Source organism: Nannospalax galili, unplaced genomic scaffold (assembly GCF_000622305.1).
Source record: "Nannospalax galili isolate Female #2095 unplaced genomic scaffold, S.galili_v1.0 scaffold668, whole genome shotgun sequence".
Taxonomy (NCBI): Eukaryota; Metazoa; Chordata; class Mammalia; order Rodentia; family Spalacidae; genus Nannospalax; species Nannospalax galili.
This window is the reverse complement of record NW_008358090.1, coordinates 1,017,604-1,032,826: the sequence shown is the minus strand read 5'-3', so window position 1 is coordinate 1,032,826 and position 15,223 is coordinate 1,017,604. Positions and strand designations below refer to the sequence as shown.

At 47.0% G+C, this 15,223-nt stretch overlaps 1 protein-coding gene across 4 annotated transcripts in view; it reads left to right on the top strand.

Moving 5' to 3' along the window:
* Positions 1–15,223, top strand: part of Unkl (unk like zinc finger) — a 49,552-nt gene that overhangs the window by 17,925 nt on the left and 16,404 nt on the right. For all 4 annotated transcript variants that reach the window (XM_017795121.2, XM_008856166.2, XM_008856168.2 and 1 more), the window contains exons 5-9: positions 4,854–4,989; positions 6,700–6,817; positions 8,206–8,290; positions 9,819–9,901; positions 12,365–12,424. In XM_017795121.2, the coding sequence (XP_017650610.1) occupies positions 4,854–4,989; positions 6,700–6,817; positions 8,206–8,290; positions 9,819–9,901; positions 12,365–12,424 (482 nt within the window). The remainder of the gene's footprint in view (positions 1–4,853; positions 4,990–6,699; positions 6,818–8,205; positions 8,291–9,818; positions 9,902–12,364; positions 12,425–15,223) is intronic.

Below are 15,223 nucleotides of genomic sequence, written 5' to 3'. Positions count from 1 at the left end.
GTCTTCAGGAGTTCCCACAGAGGCCCAAGTCAGATGAGGATCAGATGCTCTCAGGCTTTCTCTTAAGGTCTGGATCCCTCCAGGAAAGATTTTGGCCTGAGGAATTTGGGGATTGGACTGGCCTGGGAGCCGGGCCCAGGAAAAATGTTGGTCTAGAGTAGCTGGTGTCCTTGCCACCCAGAGATGCAAAGGAAGATGGGGGCAGAAAGCGGCCTCAAGGGCTCCTGGGGACTGCACTGAGGAGCGGAGTTGGTCTGGATGCAAAGGACCAGGAAGAGGAAAGGTCAGCTTGTATTCACAATGATATAATCACCAGTATCTGTATAGTTCTAGAATATTCCCTTCACCTCAAAAGGGAACTCCACACTCATAGGTAGGAGTGTGTGTTATCTTTCCTTCCTTCTCAGTGTACCATATGAGCAGTGAAATTTTAAGAAAAATACATTGTCAGAATATGTCCCCTCCGTCTTGCTTTGCTCAGGGCTTTCTGGTACATAAGCAGTACTTCAAATTGCAGGTATTCCAGCTGTGGATTCTCTTCTTACATTGTCTCTTTCACTGGGTAAAGTGAAATGAGCTGGGGATAAATTAAGAAACATGACTGTGGAGCTATTTCTAACTCCTACCTCTACCTCTTACTGTGGTTCCCCCACTATGTTGGCTGGCACCCCTATGATTCACACTGGGTTCCTTACCCCAAAGTGCTGACAAGTTGTGGCCTCTGGTCATGTCAAAGGTGTTGGGGAAGGAATACCTGCCTGCCCAGCCTCTCCCTGTTCAAGAGAGAGAGATGTGCATCAGTCTGTCCCTAGTTCAGAGATAATATGAGGTGTTCAGCTGGGGGATGGTGTTAGCTTCATGTTTGGTTTCTTCTGTTCTTGTCATTTTCCTGTTCCACTCATCAGTCTCCATGTTGGGAGGATCTGCCCTCCACCTCCCAAGTGGGCATCTAGTCCAGTGCCACAGGTGGAAGATGATGGTCCCCATGTTACTGTAGGGTGAACTTGACACACCAGGACTCCAGCTCAGCCGGAAAGAACGAATGAAAAGGGGGTGATCTTAAGGATCTTCACTCATGTTCTTTTAAATGACTGTTGACTTTGTTCTTTGTTTTGTTTTTAGTTAAAATTCATGTGACATAATCCCAGCACTCGGGAGGCAGAAACAGGTGGATCCTCTGTGAGTTCAAGGCCAGCCTGTTCTACAGAGTGAGTTCTAGGCAGCTGGAGCTACAAGGAGACTCTGTCTCAAAAAGACCAAAAAAAAAAAAAAAAAAAAAAATTCCATGTGACATAAAGTTGACCTTTTTTTTCCCTTTCTTTTCCTTTCTTCTTTTTGAGACAGGGTCTCCCTTGTAGCCCCAGCTGGCCTGAACTCACTATGTAGAGTTGTTTGTATGGCTGCCTCCTGAGTGCTAGAATTAAAGGCATGTAAAAGACAAGTATATTTCATTTTTTTCCTTTTTTTTTGTCTTTCTGAAGCAGGGTCTCCCTGTAGCCCCAGCTATCCTGGAACTCACTATGTAGAGCAGGCTGGCCTTGAATTCAGAGAGATCCGCCTGCCTCTGCCTCCCAAGTGCTGGGACTACAGATGTGTGCCACCACGCCTGCCTTCTTTGTCTTTTTGAGACAGGGTCTTCTTGTAGCCACAGCTGACCTGGAACACTCTACATAGTAGACCAGGCTAGCCTTGAACTCAGGAAGATCTGCCTGTCTCTGCATTCCAAGTGCTGGAATTAAAGGCATGTGCCACTACGCCTGGTGAGGTTGACCTTTTTTTTTTTTTTTTTAATTTGAGACAGTGTCTCCCTGCAGCCCCAGCTGTCCTGGAACTCACTATGTAGACCAGGCTAGCCTTGAACTCACAGAGATCCTCCTGCCTCTACCTCCTGAGTGCTGGGGTTAAAGGTGTGCGCCACCACGCCCAGCCAATACTGGAGTTAAGGATGGTTGGTAGCTACCATGTGGGTGCTGAGAATCAAACCTGGGTCCTCTGCAAGAGCAGTCAGTGCTCTTAACTGCTGAGCCATCTTTCTATCCTGGGGGTTGACCATTTTTAAACTAGTTGTAGTGGTACACTCTTGTAATCCCAGCACTGAGGAGGCTGAAGCAGGAGGATCATGAACTTGATCCTATCCTGGACTAATAACAAGACAGTTTCAAAGAGTTAACTGTAGCTATTGAGCTGGGTGTGGTGGTATACCTGTAATTTTATTTAGGAGACTGAGGCAGAACTAATAAGTTCAGAAAGTCTAGTCCAATCTGGGCTACAGAGCCTCAGGAATTTAGTGAGACCCTGGTTCAAAATAGAAAGTAAAAGACACACACACATGCACACAAATCTGAGCATTGCATGGTAGAGCACTTGCCTAGCATATGCAGGGTTCAATCACCTGTGTACACACACACACACACACACACACACACACACACACACACACATCTGAGCAGCACATTTTAGTCTGACACCTAAAATCCTAGCACTGGGGAAGTGATGCAGAAGGATTAAGTTTGAAGATAGCCTGGAATACGTACCCTGTTTTTTAAAAAGTTGGTTATACTGGTTGTGGTAGAGCACACCTTTAGTCCCAGCACTTGGGAAGCAGAGGCAGGATCTCTGTGGGATTGAGGCCAGCCTGATCTACAATAGGGAGTTCCAGACTAGCTGGGGTTACCAGGAGACCTGTCTTAAAAAGTAATAAAGAGATGTAGTTTATTAAGAAAGATGACACTCAACAAGAATGCAAGTGGTCTAATGAACTGGGGAAAGGCACGAGTCAAAAAGCTGTTTTTTTAAAAAAAATTTCATTATTTTTATTTTATATGTATGCATGTATTTTCTGCATGTAGTAGGTAAGCGCACCCATGTCGTGCAATGCCCATGGAGGTCAGAAGAGGCTGTCGGATCCTCTGGGACTAGAGTTATGGACAGTTGTTAGCTGTCATGTGGGTGCTGGGATTTGAACCCAGGTCTTCTGCAAGAACAACCAGTGTTCTTAACCACTGAGCCATCTCTCCAGCCTCAAAGCTGGCCTTTTTTCTTATGTGTATGTGTGTGTGTGATGTGCATGTGTGTATATATATGCATGTTTTTGTGTTTGTGGGTGAGTGTGCATGCATGTGCGATTATGTAGAAACCTGAGGTTGACATCAGAAGCCATCATTGATCACTGTCCCCCATATTCTTTGAGGCAGGGTCTCTCAATTGTACCCAGAACTCACTGTTTCTGCCTGGCATTTATGTAGGTTCTGGGGACCTAAACTCTGGTCCTCATGCTTGCATGGCAAGCACTTAAACCATTGAGCCATCTACCCAGCTCCTCAGTGATTTTTTTTTTCTGGTCTTTTTGAGACAGGTTCTCCCTGTAGCCCCAGCTGGCCTGGAGCTAGCTATGTAGACCAGGCTGACCTTGAACTCACAGAGATACATCTGCCTCTGCCTCCTAAGTGCTGGGATTAAAGGCGTGAGCCACTATGCCCAGCTATCAGTGATTTTTTTTTTTTTTTTTTTTTTTTTTTTTAGACAGGGCCTCCTTGTAGCCCCAGCTGTCCTGGAACTCACCATGTAGACCAGGCTGGCCTTGAACTCACAAAGATCCACCAGCCTCTGCCTCCCAAGTGCTAGGATCAAAGGTGTGCGCCACCATGCCCAGTCATTAAAAAAATACTTTAAAAAAAGTTTTTATGTGTATGTGTGTATTGCCTACATGTGTGTAAGTGCGCCGGTGCCATGCAGTGCCAGCAGAGTTTGAAGAGGCCATTGGATTCCCCTGGAACTGGAATTATGGATAGTTGTTAGCCACCATGTGGGTGCTGGGAATTGAACCTGGGTCTTCTGCAAGAGCAACTGGTGCTCTTAACTAATGAGCCATCTCTGCAGGCCCTCATCAGTTATTTGTTTGTTTGTTTATTTATTTACTTATTTATTTATGTCTTTTTGAGACAGGGTCTCCCTGTAGCCACAGCTGTCCTAGGAACTGGATATGGAGACCAGGATGGCCTCCATCTCACAGAGATCTGCCCGCCTCTACCTCCCAAGTGTTGGGATTAAAGGTGTATGCTCCACACGTGGCTCCTCATTAGTGATTTTGGGGGGGCGCGGGGGGTCTTTTTGAGATAGGGTTTCTCTACAGCTCCAGCTGGCCTGGAACTCACTATGTAGACCAGGCTTGCCTTGAACACACAGAGGTCCACCTGCCTCTGCCTCCTGAGTGCTAGGATTACAGGTGTGTGCCACCATGCCTGGCATACCAGTGATTTTTAGTACAGCCACACACTTGTATGACCATCAACCTCACTATAGTTGGAACTGTTTTTCTTTTTGAGACAGGATCTCATGTTGCCTAGGCTGGCCCTAAACTTGCTGTGTAACCAAGAATAGTCTTGAGCTTTTGATGCTCCTGCCTACACCTCTTGAGTGATGGGATTAGAGGCATGTACCATCATGCCTGGTTTTATGTGGTGCTGGTGATCAAACACAGATTTGCACATACTAAGTAAGCTCTCTAGTATATTTCCAGTAGACTTTCTCCACATTTGAGTGTTTTTTCATTCCCTAAAGAGTCCCATCTGGTTAGCAGGATTTTTCTGGCCTCCTGTGACCCTGTCACAGGATTTTCCTGTTCTGCACATCTCCTGTATGTGGGTCACACTTATGACCTTGTACCTGGCATCTCCTTCTGTATGTAATGTCTTTGGGGTGGTCCACATTGCAGTAGGTCTGTCTGTCCTTGTGGCTGGACCCTGTTTACTTATCTGCTGTGTTGTGAATGGACGTGTGGCTGTCTGGCTTTTTGGCTGTTGCGCCTAGCATTGCTGTGAGCTCTCAAGGCATTCCTTGTGTCTGTTTTACAGACACTAACTTCGTATTGGGCAGCTATAAGACTGAGCAGTGTCCGAAGCCACCACGCCTATGCCGCCAAGGCTACGCCTGTCCACACTATCACAACAGCCGAGACCGCCGGCGGAACCCCAGGAGGTTCCAGTACAGGTGAGCCCAGGGACCATAGGCAGGACCCTGAGCCACTTCCAGGTGTCCCACCCCATCAGGAATCCCCTCTGACTCGACATTTCTATCTTTATTGCAGCCATTGGCTTGACCACTCTGTGGCTCCTGTACCTCCCTCTACCTAACAGATGCAGGGTAATAAGGCTTCTTCTCCACATTCTTCCTATGAGTCTCTTGCGCCCCATGCCAGGGGAGGGGGAGCATTTTCTAAGCTTGTTGTCTCAGAGCTGCCCACTATTAGGATTCCTCCATTGAGGGATCCCTGCTCAGAACTGTCACCTGGCAGGCAAGGAAAATGTCTTAATGGGTTGACCTTACTAGAGGCAAAGTGAAGGCCTGGACATCTGTCACAGGGATAAGTGAGGACAGAGATGAGGCCCAGGCCTCTCTGCACTAATGCCCGGTGGCTCCTGAATGACCCCTCTTGCAGCTCTCTTGTCAGGCAGTAAGGACCACAGCTGGGAACTCCCCACCGGCCAGATTGACTGCGACCTGTGTGTGCTTCCACTGGCACCTCTGGTAACTACTGTCTCTGGAATGTAAGGATTGTGCCCAGCACATGGCACCTTTGGCTTCACTGAGATGTAAGGTGCTAGGGTGATGGTAGAGCGCTGGGTCCAGAAGACTTAGTGTCTCATGGGATGCCAAACTTGCTCTTTTGACTATCACCTGCCTCTGGACTGGGGTCCCACTAGACTGTTGGTTTCACCTCTTCCAAAGCCACCCTTAGCTGCCCCTTCCAGCTCCTCCTTGGACTTACAGTCTGTACTCAGAGTAGCCCAGGGTCTGAGTCCCCTGGCTTCCTCCTTCCAGCCCATACCTTTTCTTTACAGAGGGCTATTTTCTCCTCTTTGTAATAATTACAAGTCCCCTTGAGGGTCCTTCTGACCAACAAAGATGGTTGGTTGGTTTGTTACTAAATTGTTCTCTGAGGAGCTTCAGGATCAAGAGACCTGAGTAGAAAACTAAAAATAATTAGTGTCTTTGTTGTCACCACTGCCTACCCTGAGAGAATTAATGGATGTCCTCATGAAAAGGATGAATAATTGAGTAAAGAAAACATAGTCAACTGCAGGGACACTGCCTTCTGCCTCCTGTGCTGGGAGCCAGATTCTGCCAGTATCAGTGTTTTCTGACACTGTTCCTGGGGAGATGTGAAAAAAACCTATACTAAATCCAGATAGGGAATCAATGACAGACCAAAGTCTAGTTGGTGGATCAGTGAATTTATTGGGGTTACTTACAAGAACAGAAATGCCTCAAAGACAGCTGCATCACCAAAAGCCTACCACAGCATGGGTAACAGCTCATGAAATTTGGAAACCTGGAGCACACACAACTTGCAGGCAGCTCAACAGGTTGGAGAATGTCTCTTCCAGGCAGCTCAGTTGGTCTGAGCCTCTGTCAGGCAGGCTCTCTGCTTCTTCCAAGTGGCTTAGTTGGTCTGAGAGAGTATCTCAGCAATCCTTACTGCTTATAGATGCTTGTGAAGGGAGGAGCTAGTGTTTCTGGTCAGTTTTAGGACTTCTGAAGCAGTTGTTTACTTCCTGAGTTTAAGGATCTCTCCTGCAGGATGGAATTAAGATTTATTTTCCTTTAGAACATCTTACATCTTTACAAGCTTCCTGCCAAGAGGGAAGATTTTATCTCAGGAAATTGCTGCACAACCTGGTACACTGTTTCTGTCCCCAGGTCCACGCCCTGCCCTAGTGTGAAGCATGGTGATGAATGGGGCGAGCCTTCACGGTGTGACAGTGGGGACAACTGTCAGTACTGCCATTCCCGCACGGAGCAGCAGTTTCATCCTGAGGTAGGCTTTGCCTGAGGTAGGCATTGACCAGGGCCTGGCCAGGATCGTTGGTTGCCCACAAGAGCCTTACTATGTCTGGGATCCTCTCAGAGTACTCACTAGAAGGGCTTACAGAACTCACAAACACTGCTTAGTAGTGATCCATTACACTATGAGATACATTAAAATGGCTGAGGAGGTGGGAGGTAGGATGGGGCACATGAAGTGAGGATGGTACTACTACTTCTCATAACAGATGGGACTACATACAAAGAGTGGGGCTAGCAGGGGAACTCTTCTGAGCCTTGGCAGTGGGGGCAGTCTTTACTGGGATTTGGCCCCCCAGCCCTGGCTGCCCTATTTCTAGGACCTGCTGAGGTCCAGTTGACTCCACGTGGCCCACAGCCCCATCTTGAGTGCTGTGTGAATGAACTGCCTAGGCCCAGGCAACAGACACTTACTAATCAGGATGTTCCAGGGGTTTAGAAGTCATCCCCAGGATGAACAGGGCCTGTCTGTCCTGCGGAATGTTCTGGATAGGTTTGGCCCTAGCCTGACAAGTTCTCTCTTGCTGCTAAGTCACCAAGCAGAGCACACTCAGATTTGGGTTAAAATGAATAAGCAAACTAACTGTCCTTGAGGCCTGGAGTCTGCAGAGAGCTGGGGCAAGGCTGGGGGAACCTGAAGGGCATGGGGCTAAGTCCACTGGTGCAGGGGTACTATTGCCATGTCCTTCTCTGAACAGCTGGGTGGGTGTTGTCATTTTGATACCTGGGCAGATGTCAGTCCCTGGGGTGAAGTTCCTGGATTCAAGGCTTTTCTCTTTTCCAAGTCCCCATAGTGAATGTATTGCCCTTTGTGAAGTAGTGGGCAGTTTAGTCACAAGATAGATGCTTGTATTAATTGAAGAGACATTGCTTGAGCTTCTGCTCTATACCACACAGAGACACCTCTTCCTGGAAGTGTCAACTAGAGGAATGGCTTTGCTTGGAGGTCTGATGAACAGGCTTATCCCTGGCTTACAGTTTGTGCAGAGAGGAGGATATTCAGGACCGAGGGTCAGTGTGCTGATCAGCTTTCCATCATTAGAAAGAAAGTCTACCTTACAGTTTAGGAGGTTCCACCCATAATCAAGTGGTCCTGTTTCTTTGGGCCTGCCCCCTCCAGCACATGCCTCATTGATCTCGGGGCCTCCTACTAGGTCTTGTCTCATAGAGGTTCCACCATCTCTCAGTACTGAGAACCAGGCCTTCAACCCATGGGCCTTTGAGGACACTGCAGATCCATTCTGCAGCTGGTAGTGTCCACCAGTCTTTGATTGCTTGCTTCTCTGTTCTGGGAGACCCTCTCCACTCTTCTCACAGAAACCTAGATTTATCACAGCCTCCATATTTTGTCTTATTTCCTAGATCTACAAATCTACGAAATGCAATGACATGCGCCAAACTGGCTATTGCCCTCGGGGTCCTTTCTGTGCTTTTGCACATATTGAGAGTAAGTAAACAACCTTCACCTTCCCAGGGGACCACCCCAGCCACTATGTGGAGACATGTCACGTTCAGCAGATTGTCACTAGGGGGTTTTGACTCATCCAGAGTCAACTGTGGGGATTGGAAAAGGGGTGGGGGCTTGGTACCTGATCCAGAACTGGCCACACCCAGACATACTGGAATGCCCATTTAGATGATTGGGATGGGGCCAGGGAGAGGGAGAGGGTTACTGTCACATGGACTGGACCTGCCTTGCTCTCTGTACCTGGCACAGGCCAGACTTGCAGAGCTCAGGAGGACCCTTGTCTCAGGCCTGCTAGGCCCCACCTACCTCATAGGGATTCAAATCCTTCTGCCATACATCCTATCCATACTCATCTATACCTTGCGCTGAGCTGCTGTTCTACTGGGGCCAAGTGGCAGTAACTTTATGGAGTCAGTATCTGTCTACTGTAGCTGAGGGAGGCCCCAAAGTCTCTTAAGCAGGCATGGCCAGCTGGGGCCAGAGCCTAGTGGTCGTTGTTGTCATACAGGCCCATAACAGGTTCCCAAGGCCATCCTCCCAGCTCTAAAGTTTGGATTCCAGTGATTATAAGGTAGTTGGTGATCTCAAGCTTCACTTTCTGACTGGGTGGGAATGATAGCTGGTTCCTGTTCACATTTGAGACATTGATTCTCATGTTAAAATTGTTACATATAAGTAGTGCTATCTTGGGTCTTCAGAGCATGGCTCAGTGGTTAAGAGGGCTTGCAGTTTTTTGCAGAGGACCTGAGTTGAGTTCCCAGCACCCATATCAGGCAGCTCACAACCACCTGACACTCTAGCTCCAGGGGATCAATACCTCTGTACTCTGCAGGCACCTCTACTTACAGGCACATATCCATACACAGACACACATGCATACATATAGTTAAAAATAAAAGTATTTTTTAAAAGATTTACTTACTTTTATGTGTATGAGTGTCTTGCCTGAATGTATATATGTATACCATGTGCAAGCCTGGTGTCCACAGAGGGCAAAAGAGGGTGTTAGATACACTGGAATTGGAGTTACAGATAATTGTCTACCTTGTAGGTGCTGGGAACTGAATCCAGTTCCTCTGTAAGAGTAGCAAATGCTCTTAACCGCTGAGCTCTCTCCAGTCCCTAAAAATAAATCTTAAAAATGAATAAATAAAATAAATCTTTAATCCCAGCCCTCAGGAGGCAGAGGCAGGCAGATCTCTGTGAGATTGAGTCCAGCCTGGTCCACATAATGACTTCTAGGCAGGCTGGGACTAGGAGACCCTGTCACTGGTTTAAAACCCTAATACCACCATACAATCACAGCTGAAGTCACAAAAAAAAAAAAAAAAAAAAAAAAAAAAAAATTAAATGGCACTGTTTGGTCTGGCCTGCCATCCATCCCACAGAAGGGAGATGATTATGATATCACCGTGTACTCTCAGCCCTGGCTTCTTGGGGCGTGAAGACCTCATCTTGTGGGCCACATAGTAGCATCTCAATGCCAGCTGTTCCTCTTTCTCTGTAGAGAGCCTGGGAATGGTGACTGACTGGAGCTGCCGCGATCTCAACTCCAATAGTACCTCGACCCACAGCAGCCAACCTGGAAGCGTAAGTAGGCATTACTTGGCATAATAGCACTGTTGGGGACAGAGATGATGTGGCATCTAGGTGGTGTGTTTGAGGACATTCTGCTTGTAGAGTTTTGATTCCAGAATCCTGGCTATGTTCTTGCCTGGGCTTGATCAGGACAAACTCCTAGTCCTGGCTTATGTGGTTTTGCCTTAGCAGGTGCTGGGTACCTTGCCTTCATTGTTACAGAGTCCTCATGGGCACCTTCAGGGTCCTGGGCAGATGAGAGTCATCAGTAAATGGTATCTGGTGTGGCTTCTCTAGCCCATGTCACCCAGCATTCCAGGTTCTGTCTGATGGGTATGATGAGGAAGGACAAATAAGGTTTGCTTCTAGCTCTCTGACTTAGAAATAAAGCATTTCCCCATCCCCACCATGGTCAACCACTAGAGTGGATCTCTGAAGAAGGAATCTCATCATGGGGACAGGATTTTATCCTGTTTTTAAAAAAATAGATTAAAGCTGATGTTTAAGACTGTTTGCATGACATTGAAATGTTCTGAATTTGGGGCTGGAGAGATAATCAGAGGTTGAGTTTTTTCTGCTCTTTCAGAGGCTATGAGTTCATTCTCAGTGTCCGCATGGTGGCTCACAATCTTCTATAACTTCAGCACCAGGGGATTCCATACTCTATTCTAGCCACCAAGGCGACACACATGTGACAAACACTCACACAAGCACACAGATACAAAAAAAAAAAAAAAAAAAATTAAAAAGAACTGTCCCTGAATTTGTTGAGCAGAGTTTCAAGGTACCACTGCACGTTCTTGCCCAGGCCAGTTGGAGCCACTTGTGTTGAGTGGACATTGGACCTTATTGGCAGATCCTGAGTCTCTGAAAGTATCCTGTAGTCTGTAGTCTGGGATTCAGTCACAACTGCTCTGTCTCCCCCTCCATCAGAGGATGGTCCTTTGTGGCTGGCAGGGGCAGGTTCTGAATCTGTCTGTGGTATAGCAGGTGTCCTCTGCCAGTCTCAGCTCAGGGGATGTCCCAGAGTACCCAGGTTAGACTCTGATAATACACTTCCTGTACCTTCTGTGATGATCTTTCCCACTCTGGGGTCAGCAAGATGTCTTGGGGAGGGGGTCCCTCTCCTTGAGCATGAGTGGTCCTGGGTTGAGATGCCTGTCTGGGGTTTCTGTCCCCATTTATAGGAACGGTCAGGAGGCAGCATCTCTTCATTCACTCCTGCTTTGTGCCTCAGCCACTGCCTGGCACTCCATGCTGTTGGGATTGACCGTTTCCCTCCACAGAAATATGTGTAGCTCTCACAAAACCCTTACAGGGCCACTTTGAATGCCTGGACCTGCCTTCCTTCAAGAAAGCACAGCTAGGCCTCTCTTGGTAACACCCACCCTTCTTTGCAGGGTCAGGCCTAGGGTCATTTGGACCAAACAGGAGGCCAGGGTTCCTGACTCCAGCATCCCCACAGCAGCTTTAGGCATGATGTCCCTGAATTTGGCTACTTCATGGGCCTTCCATTAATGTGGTAGAATTTATATGCTAAGGCCCAGCCCTTTTTATTAAATAACTCCATGACCCATGGTACATGTGCAGTGCCCCACAGAACAGTTCTGAGTCAGAGATTGGTGTCCAAATGTGGAGGAGGGACTTTGGGTGCCAGTGGATAGAAGTCATGAAAATACCTTCTTGCCTCACAAGTGTTCAAGGATTCACACTTATTTTTTTGTTTTGTTTTTTTGAAACAGGGTCTCCCTGTACCCCCAGCTGGCCTGGAACTCACTATGTAGACTAGGCTGGCCATGAACTCACAGAGATCTACCTGCCTCTGCCTCCCAAGTGCTGGGACTACAGGTGTGTGCCACCACACCCAGCTGGATTTGCACTTTCTAAATGTTTTGTTTCATGGGGAAGTGGGGGTTGTTTTTGTTTTGGTGAGGAGGGATTGATTTTTTTTTTTTTTTTTTTTTTTTTGGTCTTTTTGAGACAGAGTCTCCCTGTAGCTCCAGCTGTCCTGGAACTCACTATGTAGACCCAGAACTCACAAAGATCTGCCTGCCTCTGCCTCCCAAGTGCTGGGATTAAAGGCGTGTGCCACCACACCCAGCCTAGAGTTGATATTTTTCTAAGTTTCTAAGTTGCCCCTGCTGGCCTGGAACTTGATATGCAGACCATGCTGGCCTTGATCACACAGAGATTCACCTGCCTACCTCTGCCTCCCCAGTGCTGGGATTAAAGGGGTGTGCTAACACTGGCCTGCTGTTTTGTGTTTTTGAGACAAGGTCTCACTATGTAGCCCACGCTGATCTAAAACTTGTGATTTTCCTGCCTCAGCCTGCCTAATGCTGGAATTACAAGGCCTGCCCCAGCACACCAGCTCTAGTATTTTCTAAATTCTGAGTGAACCTTGGGTCTTTGTGTTTTCAGGGGATGTGTCTCCTGTGCCTTTTCTAACATGATTGAATGGTCTTTGTGTTGCAGGCCAAACGAAAAGATTCTCCTGCTGAAGGAAGCCAGAAAGCCAGCGAAGACAATAAGCAGGTACAGTCCTGGGACCATGTGACCATGCTGGTGGACAGCGTAGCCTTTCTTTTAGGCCTTTCCTTACATGTGTGGTCCTGCTCTACCACTGAGCTAAATCTCCAGTGGAATGTCTGTTTGCTCTCTAATTATTTTTTTCTTTTGCTTGTGTCCATGTGTCCTTTTATTGTTTAAAATATTTGTATCATGCTGGTGTGGTGGCACATGCCTTTAATCCCAGCACTTGGGAGGCAGAGGCAGGTGAATCTCTGTGAGTTCAAGGCCAGCCTGGTCTACATAGTGAGTTCCAGGACAGCTGGGGCTACAGAGAGACCCTGTCTCAAAAAGACCAAAAAAAAAAAATTTGTATCCTACCTTGGAATCAACAAAACTGAAGCGGTATAGTAGTGTTCTCTGTGGGAAACATAGGTATCCTTCAGAACCCGTGTATCATCTGGCTAAAGCCACTGTAACAAGTGTTTCAGGCAGAGGCTGAGGTCAAGGTGTGGACAAGCTTGGCTCTCCTGGGGCCTTGTGCCCTCAGGTGGTCCTCCTTCAGTGTATGTGTCCTCATCTCTCTCTCTCTCTCTCTCTCTCTCTCTCTCTTTTTTTTTTTTTTTTTTGGTCTTTTTTTGGGTCATTTTAACCTATCAATGTCTATAAAAGACTGTGTGTCCAGATTAGGTCACAACCTGGTGGTAAGGTGTCCCTCATATGGATTTGGGGACCACTTCAGCCCATACTCCCATGCTTGTGGGCCTGACTTGTCTCCAGGAGTGAACATCAGTAGATTTTGGGAGCCTCCCATCCAAGGGAACACAGCTTGTCGGAGTATTCATTGAGGCTCCATTTTGCTTTCCCCAGACCCTGTGGCCCCAAATCCTGAGGCCTCTCCCCAACCAACATGGCTTCCATATATTGGTTCAAACTAAGTTGCCTGTTTTAGGAAACATATTTAATTTTCTTGACACTGCTGCCCTAAGGAATCAGCATCATTTCTTTTTTCTCTTCACTATGAAAGAATAGCGAGTGTGACAAGGCACAGTGGCTCATGCCTATAATCCCAAATCCTAAAACTCAGGAGGCTGAGGCAGGAAGATCATGAGTTCAAAGCCAGACTGGGCTACATAGTGAGACCCTATCTCAAAAATAAATAAACTGAACATAATGGTAATATAATCTCAACACTCAGGAGGCAGAGACAGGTGAATCCTTATGATATTGAGGCCAGCCCAGTCTACATGGTGATTTCCAGACCAGTTGGAGCTACAGGGAAACTGTCTAAAATAAATAAAATAGTCAGTACTGGCTCAAAGATTGTTCTGGGTGAACTGTCATGTCTCCTGTCTGTGGGGGAATTTTTATTCTTCCTGTGTTTTCTATTGTCCTCATATGAGCCAGGGCACAGAGGAAGAAAAAGGTACTGTGAGTCACAAGAACAAAGTCTCAGTTGGGAAAGGTCAAAGGTTCTGGAGACCCCTGGTGCTGGTGTTTACACAAGGGTGAATGTAATTAATGCTACACAAATGTACACTGAGATCCAGATCACTGTGAATTCAAGGCCTGTTGGGACTACAGAGTAAGTTGAAGGCCAACCTGGGCCTGTCTTGAAAGTTAAAAAAGAAGCCAGGAGTGGTGGTGCACGCCTTTCATCCCAGCACTTGGGAGGCAGAGGCAGGCGGATCTCTGTGAGTTCAAAGCCAGCCTGGTCAGCCTAGTGAGTTCTAGGACAGCTGGGGCTATAGGGAGACCCAGTCTCAAAAAGACCAAAAAAAAAAAAACAAACAAAAAGTTAAAAACAAAAACCGAGCATGGTGGTAAACACCTTTAATCCCAGCACTTGGGAGGCAGAGGCAAGTGGATCTCTGTGTGTTCAAGGCTAGCCTGGTCTACATAGTGAGTTCTAGGCCAGTTCTCTCTCAAAAAGACCAAAGGAAAAAAGATGGTTCAGCTGTTAAGAGCACTTGCTACTCTTGCAGAGGACCAGTGTTGATTCACAGCATCCACATGGCACTTATAACCTTTTTTTTTTTTTTTTTTTTTTCGGTCTTTTTGAGACAGGGTCTCCCTGTAGCCCCAGCTGTCCTGGAACTCACTAATGTAGACCAGGCTGGCCTTGAGCTCACAGAGATCCGCCTGTCTCTGCCTCACAAGTGCTGGGATGAAAGGCGTGCGCCACCACACCCAGCATTCATAACCATTTTTAACTCCAGTTCCTCTGACTTTACTGCACCCATGTAGACATACACATACTTAAAAACTTAAAAATAAAACAAATTTTGGGTCTGGAGAGATGGCTCAGCGGTTAAGAGCACTGACTGCTCTTACAGAGGACCTGGGTTTGATTCCTAGCACCCTCGTGGTGGCTACCAACTGTCCTTAACTCCAGTTCCAGGGGAATCTGAAGCCCTCTTCTGACCTCCACAGCATTGCATGACACGAGGGCACTCACATATGTGCAGGCAATACACTTGTACACATAAAATAAAAATAATAAAATTTTTTTTTTTTTAATTTTAAACTTAAATCTGGGAAGCCAGTTATGGTAGCATATACCTTTAATTCCTATACTTGGGAGGCAGGGGCCAGTGGATCTCTGAAATTGAAGGCAGCCTGGTTTACATAGCAAGTTCTGGACCAGCTAGAAGTATAGGGAGACTCTGTCTCAAAAAACAAAACAAAAAAGCTAGGGATGTAGCTCAGTGGCAGAGTGCTTGTCTAGTATGTGTGAGATCCAGCAACACAGCTCAAGGGTAAAAAGCTCTTGTTGCTATGCCCCGCAACCTGAAGGTAATCCCATGGAACCCACATAGTGGAAGG